Raw genomic sequence first — 14,897 nt, forward strand, 5'->3', positions numbered from 1 at the left:
TACATTATTAGGGACATCCCAGAAATCTAACTAGTACTAAGGGCCCAAGGACTGGTTTGAACACCACAGCCTTGGGAGCCAAAAGTCAGTAGAGCATCAAAAATTATTGTTGGCATGAGCGCCATCTATCTGCCCAAGTACCTCAAGCCTTCCCTGCAGTAGCTCCTGCTACTGTAGTACAGAGATCCCCATGTATAGCACAAGTGCAGCTTACTCTTGACCTGAGGCTCCCCCCCCCCGCCCGAGAGTTCTGCCAATGTACTTTTTTTTCTTATTGCCATCTGCCTTTTACTCAGACCACTAACTCCATAAAGAGAACATCCTTAAATTACACACTAAAGCACAGAGCTGTTATTGCCCAAAAATTTGAAATTCTCTCACAAGAGAACGAAGAGCATAAAGACACCACTGAGGTGCATGTTTTGTCTAGCATTATGCCTGAAATGGACAAGGGAGAGCTGTGTGCAAGAAACCTTATTAGAAACTGGTTACTCCCTGCTACCCAAAAAGGAGAATGCCTTTATGGATAGGGCAGTAGGCTAGGAACCAGTGAAATCAGGGTTCAAATCCAGTTTCTCTTACTGCTGCTCCTTGTCATCTTGGGCAAGTTCCGCCCCCTCCCCCACCCACTGGCTTTGGACAGTTTTCTGTCTTAGAAACCTTCCAATCTCCTACTGTGCACGACCGCAAACGTGCCTTAAGCTCAGATTTCAAAAGAATTACATTTTAAATCCAAGTAACACACTTGGCCACTGGTTTATTAGTGGTGACAGCAAAGCTTTGCTTTCATGTAGAAATCCCAGCACACTAACCTTTCCTTAGACTGTGGTCCTTTCATTTCATGCTACTTATTCTCATCTATCCCAGTGTGACCTTGCAATGCTATGGAAGTGCTCTGAATATGGGATAGGGCAGCTGGCAGTTAGTAGCTCATTGGACATGCAAAGCAGAACGTCTCTGTACATGTCAATGCATCTGTCCTCAGCCACTGTCAAGTCTGTGACCTTGAACATCTGTTTTATATCCTCTCCATGCATCTGATGACAGGGTAGGAAGGCGCCTAGGTATCAATATGGAAGGAAGGTTTTCTGTAATAAATTAAAGGCATCAGCTGGTAGGGGACCCTTCAGCTATGACTGGGAAACTTTCAGTCTTCAAATTTATATTCAAAGATGTTCTGTTTTTCTTGTCTATTAGAAATATTTCTAGCAATGCTGAGGGCCAGCTGAAGCACCTTTCCCACACAACAGGAGAGTCTTAGGGCTCCTTTTACGAATTCGTGTTAGGGCCTTAACGCTAGCCGCTACCGCCTCCTTTTGAGCAGGCGGTAGATTTTCGGCTAGCGCACGCTAAAACCATTAGCTCACCTTCGTCAAAGGAGCCCTTAGTGATGCAAGTTCTAAGACTGTGTGTATGTAAATAGGCTAAACATAATCAGCAAAGCAGATGAAACATACATGGAGCTAATGGTATGTACACGTGTCTATGTATGTTATATACATACACACACAGACACCACACATGATCAAGAATATTGCTTTTATCCAAAGGAACCTTTTCCTATTCAATACCTATAGAAAAAAAAAAAGCTGTATGGAATAATGCCTAACACACACATCAGATGCCATGAAACTTATGTGCGTCTCTGCACCAGAGTTGAGCAAGCAAAACCAGTGGTGGGAAGAAAAGACCAAGGTGCCCAGCCCAAAGAGAAGTACAATTTTCTTCCATAATACATACATTTTACAAATAACTATTACATTAAATAACACCACCTCATCCAACATACAGACCCATCACCTCCCTTCTCTTCCATCAAAGGCCCCATTCCTTTTCCCTGCAGGGCAGAGGCGGAAGCTTGTATCATACCACAACGTCACTCCTCCACATATTCTTGTGAGTTATGGCTGCAGGCTTCTTTTTAATGTGTTCCACAGAGGAAGCTAGAAGCAGATCAGAGTAAATAAGTGGGCAGGACAAGCATCAGGGATCCAGCATGTCCTGCTATGGCTCTTAAGTCAAAAACAAACCACTTTCAGCAACAGCCGAGATCGATCCACTCTAAATACCATCCTTTAGTCTTGTGCCAGGCCACTCCTTTCTGCATTTTTATAAATCAAGGCAAGCCCCACTGCTTAAGCATAGAAATGGTAACAGAAGCAGAAAGCAGAGGCAGGGCTGCAGAGGATGGGAAGGAAAGAAATCATGGTAGCCACCACTGGTTGGAGCAGGAGGAAATACACAGCATCTTTTGCATTTCCTGCAGGCTAGGGAAGCCGCTTTCTGAAGGCAAGAGGATCTTTTCATGGCTACCTCATGCATCAAAGATGCTTCCACTGGTAAAAACTGAAAACTTGATTCAGAGACTGCATGATGTCTGCAACTTCATCAAGATATGTGCATCCACCACTCGAAGACATTCTTAGGAACACCAGAAATCAGGCACCAGTTACAAAACTCTCCTCCTGAAAAGGCCTGGGTTGATATACTGGTCCAATTACAGCTTCATCATCTGGCAATGGTTTATTTCCATTGGAATCTCTCCCCTGCCAGGCAGCTGAGAGAATATGGTAACAAAACTTCCAAAAATTTCCCCCAAAAGAAAAATCTCATCGGATGGTACCAATCTCATATCCTGTGGATCCACTGTAAACTGCTGCAGCCTTGTGCAATATTCTTATTTTGATATAGCTTTTTCATTGCCCCCGCTGCTTGGGGCAAGGGGAATGGTCCAGTGTGAAAAATAAAACTGGTTTCAGAACCGTTTGCTAGCAGCACCTCATTACCACCCTGCATTTCAACCTCCCAAAATAAAAATGATAGTGGCTGAATTCAGTCAGATAGAGAAGATTGCTGAAGTACCAGCCTATTCCAGTCCAGTGCTCATCCCATTCTTGCGGAAGAAATATACAAGTCCAATCACACCCCACTACCTACAAGTATCTGAAGTGCAGGCAGCACAGCTGCTGTTATTGTGCAGTTCATCATCAGGAAACCTGCACCAGGTTTTTCCTGCCAAAGGAGGAATAACAGTTAGTACACAGCTAAGGGGCACTACCAACTGAAGAACTGAAAGTAGGAGAAAAGGTGTCGAGGCATTGAAAAATTCCATCCTCGTATTCTAACTTTTACTTAAGTACAGTTCTAGAGGCACTGTAGCAATATCCTACACTAGAGACACTGTATTCCTTAAATTTCATGATCCACATGATTAAGGAAAAAAATCACAAACAGATGTAAGGAAAATAAAGCTGGAATGATTAGTCTACATGCATGACAACATGCAGAATAGAGGAGGCAAGTGGAATGGAACCCAAGTGACATGCCTCAAAGGAAACAAAAAAGGGAAAGGAGAAGCAGCCTAAGTACTCTGGCTCTGGGGAGTATTTCTTCCGCAGCTGCAATGTGAAGCAGGAGGTGTGGCACAGGACAATTTACAGAAAAGTTCCAGGTATGGCCGCTGCCAGCACGCACACACATACAAGAGCTGAGGGTACACACTGAAGCCCGCTGACCACTCTTCCTGGACAGCACAGGACAGCAGCAGTCAGTATCAGCTGGTAGACCCAGAATCTTGGTCCTTGTCGAGGGAAGGAATGCACTCCTTGCTGAGGCGGACAATCTCCTGGGACAGGACTTCCAGATCCTGGAAAGTAAAAGAGGCAGAGTCAAACACAGGGCTACAGTGTCACCAGTGACTGACTGACCTTCTCCCAGCTTGCTCCCTCTGCTTATAAAAAAAAAAAAAATCTAGGAATTTGCAACTATGGACTTCCCAACTGTGAAATATACAGAACACAGATTTGATCATAGCCAAGCAAAAAAATAAAATCAAGAAACCTTTACAAAACCCGGGCACTATTTTTCATAGCACATAGGAGAATTTAAATATACTATACTGACAATGTCATTGCTCGAGTTTAAATTTGTGTAACTGTTTATTAGTTAGATTGCACGTACAATTATTTCAAAATGGAAACATGTAGATACTAAGGTGTCACCTAGATGAATAATCATACAGGGAAACTCTGTGTTACATTGGGCTAATATGACTGTTTGTAATTGATATATTTCTGACAAAATAAAAAAAGAACCACCTTTGTTAAATAAAAAAGGCCTTAGGCTTTATTCCTTACTGAGTGATATAAGGAACAGAAATACCAAGTGGTGTTGCATCCCAATTCACACATACTGCCATATAATGTAGAAAATAAGAACCTGGGATTACATGGGATAGCAGACATTGGGGGTAGGCGTAGGAAGTTAAGAATTAGAGAATGACACAGGGAAAAACTCTGTCCATGTCCCCGCCCCGTCCCCGTCCCACCATCCTCTGCACCGCCCCGTCATCGCCATCCCTTTTACCGCCCCGTCACCGCCACTGCCATCCCATTCACCGCCCCGTCACCGTCCCCGCAGCATCCATATAAGCCTTAGTACTCTAATATTTAGCTTATTCCGTTCTTATAAATCAAAGTTCCTGCTGCTGAACTAGAGAAAGAGATGTTCAGCTGGCAGGGCTTTGTTTATAAATTTTTATCAACACAACTAATATACCACCATAATGTTTCCGACAGAGGACAAGTATGCAATAAATGCATTTTGCTGTTTCAATGCCAGTGCTCAGCAGAACAACAAACAGCAATATGGACATTCACCTTATGGACTGGGTGATATACATTTCAAATGTAGTACTTTTTTTAATATATAAAAATAGGCAAAATTAGTTGCTATTTTATCATTATATTTTCTTGCCATTGGTGCCACACATGATTTTAAAATGATAAACCAGTTCTGCTAAAGAGGGGAGAATACCCACAACGAAAAGCACAGTTACTTACCGTAACAGGTGTTATCCAGGGACAGCAGGCAGATATTCTCTACATGTGGATGACGTCATCCACGGAGCCCCGACGCAGACAGCTTTTCAAGCAAACTTGATTGAAGATTTCAAGTTTGCTGGTGCTGCACCACGCATGTGTGTGCCTTCCTGATCCACTAGAGGGCGCATCCCCTCCTCATGGTCTTCAGTTCAGAGAAGCTAGCAAAGAAGCCAACCTCGGGGAGGTGGGAGGGTTGCGAGAATATCTGCCTGCTGTCCCTGGATAACACCTGTTACGGTAAGTAACTGTGCTTTATCCCAGGACAAGCAGGCAGCATATTCTCTACATGTGGGTGACCTCCAAGCTAACCAAAAAGGGACGGAGGGAAAGTTGCCAATTATGAAAACAGAGTATGGAACCCCGACCGGCCAAACTGGCCGTCGTGCCGGGAAAACCGTCCAAACAGTAGTGAGAGGTGAAGGTATGAACCGAAGACCAAGTGGCAGCCTTGCAGAGCTCCTCAATAGGCACGGCTCTGAGGAAAACAACAGACGCCGCCAGTTCTCGGATATAACGTCCCGTGACCCGATTGTGTAGGGAGAGACCAGCCCGAGCATAGCAGAAGGAAATACAAGCAACCAACCAGTTGGATAAGGTGCGCTTGGAAACAGGGCGACCCAACGGACGAGGATCGAAAGAGATAAACAGTGGAGGAGCCGTCCGATGAGGCTCAGTAGGATGCAGGGAAAAGGCTAACTCCCTCATACAAACCAGAGTGTGAAGCACCCCTCGCCCGGGGGCGAGAGGGCTTCGGAAAAAAGACCGGAAGAACAATGGAATGATTGAGATGAAAGTCCAAAACCACCTAGGCAAGAACTAGGGATGAGTACGCAGGACCACCGTGTCATGATGAAATACAGCAAAAGACGGGTCCTTAACCAGAGCTAGCAGCTCACTGACTCTACGAACAGACGTGAGACCAACCAGGAATACCACCTGCCAGGTGAAGTATTGCAAAAGAGCCTTATCAATGGGTTCAAACGGAGGTTGCACCAATTGACCCAGGACCACACTAAGATCCCAAACCACCGGAGGGGGCTTGAGCGGAGGATGAACATTGAAGAGACCCTTCATAAAGCAGGAAACCGTCGGATGGACGGAGAGCAGCTGCCCATCAACCGGCCAAAGAAAGGCAGTAAACGCACAGAGGTGGACTCGAATAGATATCAATTCGAGACCCGACTGAGACAAGTGGAACAGATAATCCAGCACTGAAGGCAAGGAGGCAGACAGCGGATCCATGCGGTGCTCAGCACACCACGCAGCAAATCTGGACCATTGCTGGGAATGGCATTGCCGAGTGGAGCTCTTCCGCGAGGCCTCGAGAACATCCCCACCGACTGAGAGAAACAGAAGGAGGGAAACACGTGGCGAGGAACCAAGCTGATAAGGGTAGAGATTGCAGATTGGGATGCAACAGAAAACCTCAACACTGAGACAGCAGAGAAGGAAACATAGGTAGAATCAGAGGCTTCCTGACACTGAGCAGGGAGAACCACGGCTGCCGGGGCCACAGAGGAGCCATCAAGACCATGGTGGCGAAGACCAACAGGAGGTGTACCAAAGACCTGAGAATCAGAGGAAAGGGAGGGAACGCATAGAGGAACCTGCCCTTCCAATCGAGAAGAAAGCATCCGCCTCGAGGCGAACCCGGGAGAACATCCTCGAGCAGTATCGAGGCAACCAGTGAGTGAGGGGCGAATAGAACAGAACTACCTGTGGAGTTCCCCACTGAACCACCACCTGCCGCAGAGTCTGAGAATGGAGCGACCATGCATGCGGCCGAAAAGCGACCCAACGTGTCCACCAGACAACGCTGCTCGCCCTGGAAATACACCGCCCGAAGAAAGAGGTTGTGGCATAACGTCCCCTACCAATAACGAAGGGTTTCCCTGCAAAGTGACAGGGAACCAGTAACCCCTGGCTGGGTCACAGAACACATCGCCACCTGGACGTCTTTACGCACCAATACCCCGCAATCCTGCAGCCAAGAATGAAAATCCACCATGGCAGTGGAATGGCCCAGTGCTCCAGCAGGCTGATGTGGCAGCGACAGTTCGCCCTCGACCAAAGACCCTGAGTCCGAAGGCCGCCAAGGCACACCTCTAAGCCTATGCAGAGGAGTCCATCGTCAGAATCTTCTGATACGAAGAGGTGGCCCTCCAATGAAGCAAGCGTTTCAAGGAGGGAGGCACCGCAATGTGCTGGGAAGCCGGATCCCGATCCTGCCACCACTGAGACGCTGAGGTCCAGTGGGGAACACGAAGATGAAACCAGGCGAACAGCGGAACCTGAACCGTGGAGCCCATGGCCCCAAAAAGAGCATCATCAGCTCAGCCAAGACCGAAGACTGCTGAGACACCCGCTGACTCAGGTGCAGACGGGCGGCCTGCCGAGGCAGCGCAGAAAAGACCGGAGGTGGACCAAGGACAGAGGGGCCACCTGCCGGCATAAATGAACAAGGGCCTCCCCCTGAGGCCGCGACAAGAAGGAGCGCAAACTGGGTTCAGGTCCGCCCCGACGGACTCCCGAGACTGGGGCGGACAGAAGCTGAACAGCTCCTGGACTAGAAACTAGTGCAGGGCAGGAAGGGCCAGGACCAGACTCAGATGGGCAGATGGGAACGCCCAACCGACAGAGGCGAGGCTACACCCCCGGTGCATAGACACGAAGGAGACACCGCTCCTGAAGGGAGGGGAGGAATCCCCAGAAGGAGAGCAGCCCGAAGGCTATGCGAGAATAGTCAAAAAGACGGCCAGGAGCCACCGAAGCCGGCAGCTGGACCATAACCCGGCGCTGCTGCAGCTATTACGGCCGCTGCGAAGGAGGTCGAGATAACACAGGAAAGGTATCTGGAGGGCCCCGCCGGAGAAGGAGCCAAGGCAGAAGGGATTCAGCTGAAGGCATCCAGATAGGCGAAGGACCAGTCGCGTTCTGAGAGGCGGTTAGTGGCCACCGCAAGAGAGGCCTCAAGAAGCGCAGGACCCACACAAGTAAAATGGCGAAAAGATCCTGGAGGTTCTCTCCAGCCACACTCTGCGCCAAGTGAGACAACGCCTGGCGGGAGCAATAGAGCCGGAGCAGGGAGAGAGTCTCCTCCAGGAGACCAAACTCCGTACTACAAGATTCCGGCACGTCCGCCCGGAATGAACCAAAGAGAAAGCGGGGAACCCTCCCGAACAGGAGCCGGAGACGTCGAGGCACAGAGTCCCAGACGACATCGAGGCACTAAGCCCCCGTCTATAACGGGGCATAAAACCGCAGTCTACGCCGAGGCCCAAGCCTCAGCCGATGCCGAGGTATAAAGCCTCCAGCGACATCGCGGCACCAAGCCATAGTCGACGTCACGGCACCAGGCCACAGTCAACCAAGGGGCACAAAGCCCCAGACGACACCAAGTCACAAAGCCTCGGTCGACCGCGAGGCATGAAGCCACGGTCAACGACGAGGCACAGAGCTCCAGCCGACGATGAGGCCCCCAGCCTCAGTCGACGTCGAGGCACAAGCCTCAGGCGACGTCAAAGCACAAGTGTCAGGCGACGCAGAGCACACGGCCGCAGCCGACATCGAAGGTACAAAGCATCCGCCAAGCCTCAGTCGACGTCGAGGCAGAACGTCGAAGCACAAAACCTCCGACAACGTCGAGGCACAAAGCCGCCGTCTACATCGAAGCACAAGGCCTCAGGCGGCGGCGAGGCACCAAACCACAGTCGACGTCGAGGCACCAAGCCTCAGTCGACGTCCAGGCACAAAGCCACAGACGAGGTCGAGACACAAAGCCCCAGACGACGTCGAGGTACAACACCCCAGACGACGTCGAGGCACAAAGCCTCAGGTGAGGGCGAGGCATACAACCTCAGGCGCCGTCGAGGCACAAAGCCTCAGGCGATGACGAGGCACCAAGCTCCAGGCGACGGCAAGGCACAAAGCCCCCGTCGACGTTGAGGCACAAAGCCCCAGTCGAGGACGCCCCAATCGATCCCAGGCGATGTCGAGGCACAAAGCCCCTGGCGACGTTGAGGCACAAAGCCTCAGTCGACGTCGAGGCATGAAGCCCAGCCGACGGCGGGCCACCAAGCCCCAGTCGACGTCGAGGCACCAAGCCCTAGTCGACGTCGAGGCACGAAGCCCCATTCGACGTCGAGGCACACCAAAGTCGAGGTTCAGACGTCGGCACCGTACCAATGAAACTGGTAATGAAGGTGCAGCAGTGCGCTCCATAAGGGCATCCTCGAGATGAGTATTCCCATGAAAGGAGGCACGCTTCGAAGGTCTCTTAGAGGCTGGCACAACTGCACGCGATGCCTGGAATGCCTGAGACTCAGCCTGTGGCGTTACCGAGGTAACGCACCTTGAAAGAAAGAAATACTTACCGGGGATCGACACTACTCAGTCCAATTGAAGGAAAATGGGTCCCAGCCATTCTGCTCACACGAGGTGATCAACGAGAGAGGCCAGGGAAGAAGAAAACACAGCTGCAGCCAAACGAGGCCTAGCAGCATGGCTGAGGCCCGAGAAGGGCCTGCCGGTGGAATCACAAGAAAAAGTCCTTTTTTTTTTTTTTTGAAACAAAGAAAATACACGATAAATCAACAACCGCACAGCAACTCCCTAACAAAATAAAGAAGCCGCGGTGCTAGAAAGGCACTTAGAAGAACGCAGAGAAGAGAGACAGGGCTTTCTGGCTCCGCGGAAAACTAAGAACTGAAGACCATGAGGAGGGGATGTGCCCTCTAGTGGATCAGGAAGGCACACACATGCGTGGTGCAGCACCAGCAAATTTGAAATCTTCAATCAAGTTTGCTTGAAAAGCTGTCCGCGTCGGGGCTCCGTGGATGACGTCACCCACATGTAGAGAATATGCTGCCTGCTTGTCCTGGGATAACAGTATTTATGTATTACAGATTTATGAAAGGACTAGCAGCCCCCACCCTCCTTCAACTTCACCTTATATTCCGAGTTTGCCTGCTTTCTTTTTCGCACACATTCAAAAAGCCGTGCACGCGCGGCTGCGCGAGTCAATCAAACTTCTCCTCTCCTGCAACTTCCTGTTTCCGGTTGCGTCAGAGGAGAAGATTGATTGACTCGCGCAGCCGCGTGTGCACGGCTTTTTGAACGCGTGCGGCTCGGGAAAAAGGAAGCCGGCAAACTCGGAATATAAGGTGAGGTGGAGGGAGGGAGCTGGCTAAACACTACGGGCGGGCGGTGGCTGTGGAGACCGCGCGATCCTTGATGCCTCACTGCGGAGACAAGACCATTCACCGCTCCACAGGGCGGTGAATGGCCTTGTCCCTGTCCCCGCAGCGACTGCTATTTTTCTTTCCCCGTTCCGGCAGGTTACCCGCGGCTAAACGGGGCTAGCCGCGGGTAACCGCCACCGTGTCATTCTCTATTAAGAATCTGTGTGGTTCAAGTAGTTTGGGTTGGGACCTCCTAATGGCTAACCTGTATTTATTTGATCACCAGGTTGCAGGGGTTGTTTTTTCTAGGACAAATCAACATGGGATGCCCATTTGAAAATGGGAGTGGGGGGTAGTTGTCTGTTATATAGTAGTGGCACATATGGCTTCAGGAATTAATTGGATAAATGTGTACTGATTTAGTTGTAGTAACCATGAATGGATAGGGCTAACTCCCCACAAAAGAGACAACTGGTATGTAAAGAACTATTGCCCTTATCACACATGACTTGCCTTCAAGAGACTCATCTTAAGTGGAAGCATGAGAATTAGTTAACACATGCACAATATGTCCACAGACTGCATCAGATAGGGCAGTAAGAAACAGAGTGGTAATTCTCTCTCATAATTCCTTGATGCTTGAAATCTAATATGTAAAGAAAGATTCCGAGAGGCACTATCTTTTTGAAAATGCACTATTAGATCATCAAAAAGTCACAAGGGCCTGTGCCCATACACCTAACTCTGGGCATAGTTGTTTTTTGGGGAAAATTTTCAGAATTATAGCTCCCTTTGTGAAGGACAAATTCATACTGGGTTCAGATTTCAATACATTCATGAATCCCAAATTGGATCATACAGGTGATGATGTAATAGAATATATATCTGTGCCATACCTCTTCAAAATTAATCATATATAAATTGGCTATGGATGGGGCAAAAGTTGCCCCCACTGCAACACCAGAAAGTTGTAAATACATATCCTTTTCAAAAATGAAAAAATTCTCTTTTTTGAAGAGATATGGATAAAAAAACTCTCCTTTCAGCAGTAAGATTTATTCATGGCACAGATATATCGACAATATATTCTTATTATGGAAGGGCAATGAGAGTGAGCTCGCCTCTTTTGCAACATGGTTGGATTCATGTGATATTAATATAAAATTTTCTATTACATCATCAATGGAATCTATTCATTTCCTTGATATTGACATCAGTCAAACTAACAATACTTTTGTCACTAAAGTTTTTACTAAGAATACTGATAAAAACACACTTCTGGGAGTCACGTGATGTGTTGAGCCGAGCGGGACGTGCCTTGCTCGTGCTCCGGGGCCCCGGGTCCCTCTGAACCTGTTCCTACGAATTTTCAGGCTCGGATCTTACCTGCCCGGTCGGGGGTGTGCATGGACAGGTCTCCCGTTGTGCCTAGCCCGGCCATGAGCAGCAAATCGTGCCGTTCTACAAGAGACAGGGAGACCAGATCGGCGCGGCCGGACCTCAAGATGGCGGCGGGTGACTCCGGTTCCGCGCTCCCCTTGTCGGAGGCTCACATAGCTGCACTGTCTGCCTCGGTCGTGCGGGCCTTGGATTCCCGATTTGACCAACTGTCTGGTCAATTAACATCGTTGGAGACTCTTTTGGGGGAGACCACGCGGCGAACAGGCGAGCTGGAGCACCGGGTCTCACAGGTGGAGGATGCCCACTCTGCTTCCTCTGTGGATCTGGCGGCGCTGCAGGCGCAATTAAAGCGGCAAGCGGACAAGCTGGAAGATCTTGAAAACCGCTCAAGAAGAGACAACTTGCGCTTGATTGGCCTCCCTGAAGCGGTTCCTGAATCCCGCCTGCTCGCTGCTTTGGAGTCCTGGCTCCGGACGGAGTTCCCTCTTCCAGCTGGTGTGGGCCCCTTGCAACTCGATCGGGCGCACCGCCTGGGCCGGCGATTTGATGGCGGTGATCGAGCTCGGGTCACCATCTTTAAGATCCACAACTCAGCCGTGAAGGCTGAGTTGATGAAGCAATACCGACAAAAGCGGAATACGCTTCAGTATGATGGAGTACCGGTTCGCCTGTTCCAAGATTACTCTCCGGCGCTGCAGGAGCGCAGGCGGCGCTTCTCCCGAGTGTGCTCTGCTTTGTTTGATCGGAAGCATCGATTTCAACTCCTCTACCCGGCGCAATTAAAAGTTTGGACTTCTACAGGATGGCAGGTTTTTGCTACAGCAGAGGAGGCACAGAACTACCTGGATTCCCTACCGGGAGAAGCGGGACCCTCTTCGGTCACCTGAGTTCTGTAGCAGAATAGTTGATTGGTGCTATTCTCCCACATTTGAGTGGCTTTCCTCTGTTTGGGCCATTGTTAGCCCTTTGAGCATTGTTCCAGATTGCTTCCTTTTGGCCTTTTGGCCTCTTGGACTCTGACTGTTCCTTTTCACCCAGAGTTTGGGCTGGTTTTTGGCCCATTCTTGTTGTATTTTCTGTTTTTACTGTACCTGGTCATTCTGGAGATGTGTGCCTGGTTTTGCTGTTTTGTACTTTTTCTGTTTCTGTTTAGGGCATTTTTAGGTGTCCTTGGTAGGTGTGGATGTTCTTAAAGGGTTAATGGGTATTGTGTACATGGGGGGGAGTTGGTTTCCTGCCTGAGTCGGGGGTCTGTTTCTTTTGGCGGATGGGCGTATGTTTGTGGGAGCTAAGTTTGTTTGGGGCGGACTAGTGTGAGTATTGCTGGGTATGAGTGCTGGGGGAGAGTGTTTGTGTGCCTGGGGGTTGGTGTTTGTTCACTTTTAGCATTGTGCCAGTGGGGTTGACCGTATTCTGATTGTTTGGATTACACGCCCCTTGGGAGGCTTCTTGGTGCTCCTTTAGGCCAGCTGGCATTGGACTGTGTTACTCCCTGGGTTTTGGGGTTCTTTTGTTTCTTTGCTTTGCTCTCCTCTGGCTCCTTCGGAGTGTGTGATGGATGGATGGGATGTTCTGCTTGTCTGTGATGGGGATGGGTTTGAGGGATTTGGGGCCCTACCTGCATCTTTGTGACTCTATCTTTGTTCCACGTGTGTGGGACGAGGGTTTCTTTCTGGAAGGGTTCTTGGAGGGTTTGTTTCTGGGGGGTGGGGGGGGTTTGGGGAACGGGGGGTGGGTTGGGGAGGGTGGGGGTTGGTATTTGGGGGTGGGGGGTCCTCCTTCACAGGGTTTGCCTCAATTTTGCTGTGATCTTTTGCTCCATATTTGTTGCATTGTTTTTCTTTGGTGGTCAATGCTACTCTGGGGGGGGCTGGGCCCTTGGGGTAGTTTTCTTTTGAATTCCTTTTTCTTTTCTTGCATCTTTCCTGCCTTTCCGCTGTGAGTACCCCTTTTCGACTTACATCTTGGAACGTAGGGGGGATTACGTCGCCTGTTAAGAGATCCAAAATACTTGCAGCTCTACAACGATATCACTCAGATATTGCATGTCTACAAGAAACTAGACTAACCGATGCTGAACATCTTAAGTTGCGTCGGTCCTGGGTGGGAGAGGTGTATTTTGCTTCCTCATCGGGCCGTCATGGGGGCATTGCTGTGTTGGTCCGCAAATCTTCTCCCATTGGTGTCCAGGTTCTGGATAAGGAGCCCGACGGCAGATCCCTGCTCTTACGTCTTACCTTGGGTGGGCGCTCATATCTTTTGTTAGTGGTCTATGGCCCCAATTCTGGTGAATCAGCCTTCTTGCAGCGGTTGCTCCAACTTTGTTCTCGTTTCCCTGGTGATCCTCTATTTCTCCTGGGTGATTTTAACCTGGTCATGGCTCCTGATCAGGATAAATCCGGATCTCCTGTTTCTTCCTTGGGTTCTAAGGGTCACCTTCTTTCGGATTTTTGTGACTCTCTTTCGGTTGTAGACCCTTGGCGCCTCCTGCACCCTGAAGTCCGTGATTACACTCATCTTTCTCGTGCCCATGGCTCTTGGTCTCGCTTGGATTATATCTTCTTGTCTTCCTCTTTGTTTCCTTCCGTTCAATCGGCTGAGATAGGACCTCTGTCTATATCGGATCATGCCCCTATATGGATAGATGTTTTCTTGGATTCTTCATACCTCCGAGCGTCGTTCTGGCGGTTTCCCTTCTATCTTGCACAGGATACGGAATTTCGTACCTTTTTGCAGGCCCAATGGGATGACTATTCCGCGAATAATGCTTCCCACTTGGATGATCCTATTTTGTTTTGGGAGGCTGGGAAGACGGTGATTCGAGGTCATATCATTTCATTTCTGTGTGCCCGTTCCAGGCGTATTAATCAGGGGATTGTTACTCTCGAATGGGCCTTGCGTTTGGCGAAGCGGTCCTTTTCTCTTCACCCTTCCCAGGAGACTCGTGACTGTTATCTGTCTACCCAGGTGGCCTTGAACTCCCTTCTTCATTCTCGTTTTCAAAAATGTAAAGCTTTTTACCAGCATCGTTTTCATCGCTATGGGAATAAACCCGGCCGCCTTATGGCTCGTTTGGTTAACGCTAAGACTGGGAGGAAACCAATTTTGACTTTACGGACCAAGGGTGGTGGAGTGGTGTCCCAGACTTCTGAAATCTCCGGGGTTTTATTTGATTTTTTTCGTCGGTTATATGACGCTTCGGAAGATGCTTCTTTGGAGATGGTGACAGACTATCTTCACTCTTCTGGGCTCCCTCGTTTGTCGGAGGCTTCGGTTTCTTCGCTTAATAGTCCGTTCCGGGCAGCTGAATTGGAATCAGCTATTAAATCGCTCCGCTCTGATCGGGCGCCTGGCCCAGATGGGTTCTCGGGTGACTTCTATCGGATCCTTTCTCCTTCTCTTTCTGGACCCTTGTTGGCATATTTTAATGAAG

At 49.4% G+C, this 14,897-nt stretch overlaps 1 protein-coding gene across 5 annotated transcripts in view; it reads right to left on the reverse strand.

Annotated features, from left to right (window-relative positions):
* Positions 1 to 1,704: 1,704 nt before the first annotated feature.
* GRIPAP1 (GRIP1 associated protein 1) overlaps positions 1,705 to 14,897 on the reverse strand; it is a 207,344-nt gene continuing 194,151 nt past the window's right edge. For all 5 annotated transcript variants that reach the window (XM_033922931.1, XM_033922950.1, XM_033922940.1 and 2 more), the window contains one exon: positions 1,705 to 3,646. In XM_033922931.1, the coding sequence (XP_033778822.1) occupies positions 3,554 to 3,646 (93 nt within the window). In that variant the 3' untranslated portion in view covers positions 1,705 to 3,553. The remainder of the gene's footprint in view (positions 3,647 to 14,897) is intronic.

Source organism: Geotrypetes seraphini, chromosome 1 (assembly GCF_902459505.1).
Source record: "Geotrypetes seraphini chromosome 1, aGeoSer1.1, whole genome shotgun sequence".
Classification (NCBI taxonomy): domain Eukaryota; kingdom Metazoa; phylum Chordata; class Amphibia; order Gymnophiona; family Dermophiidae; genus Geotrypetes; species Geotrypetes seraphini.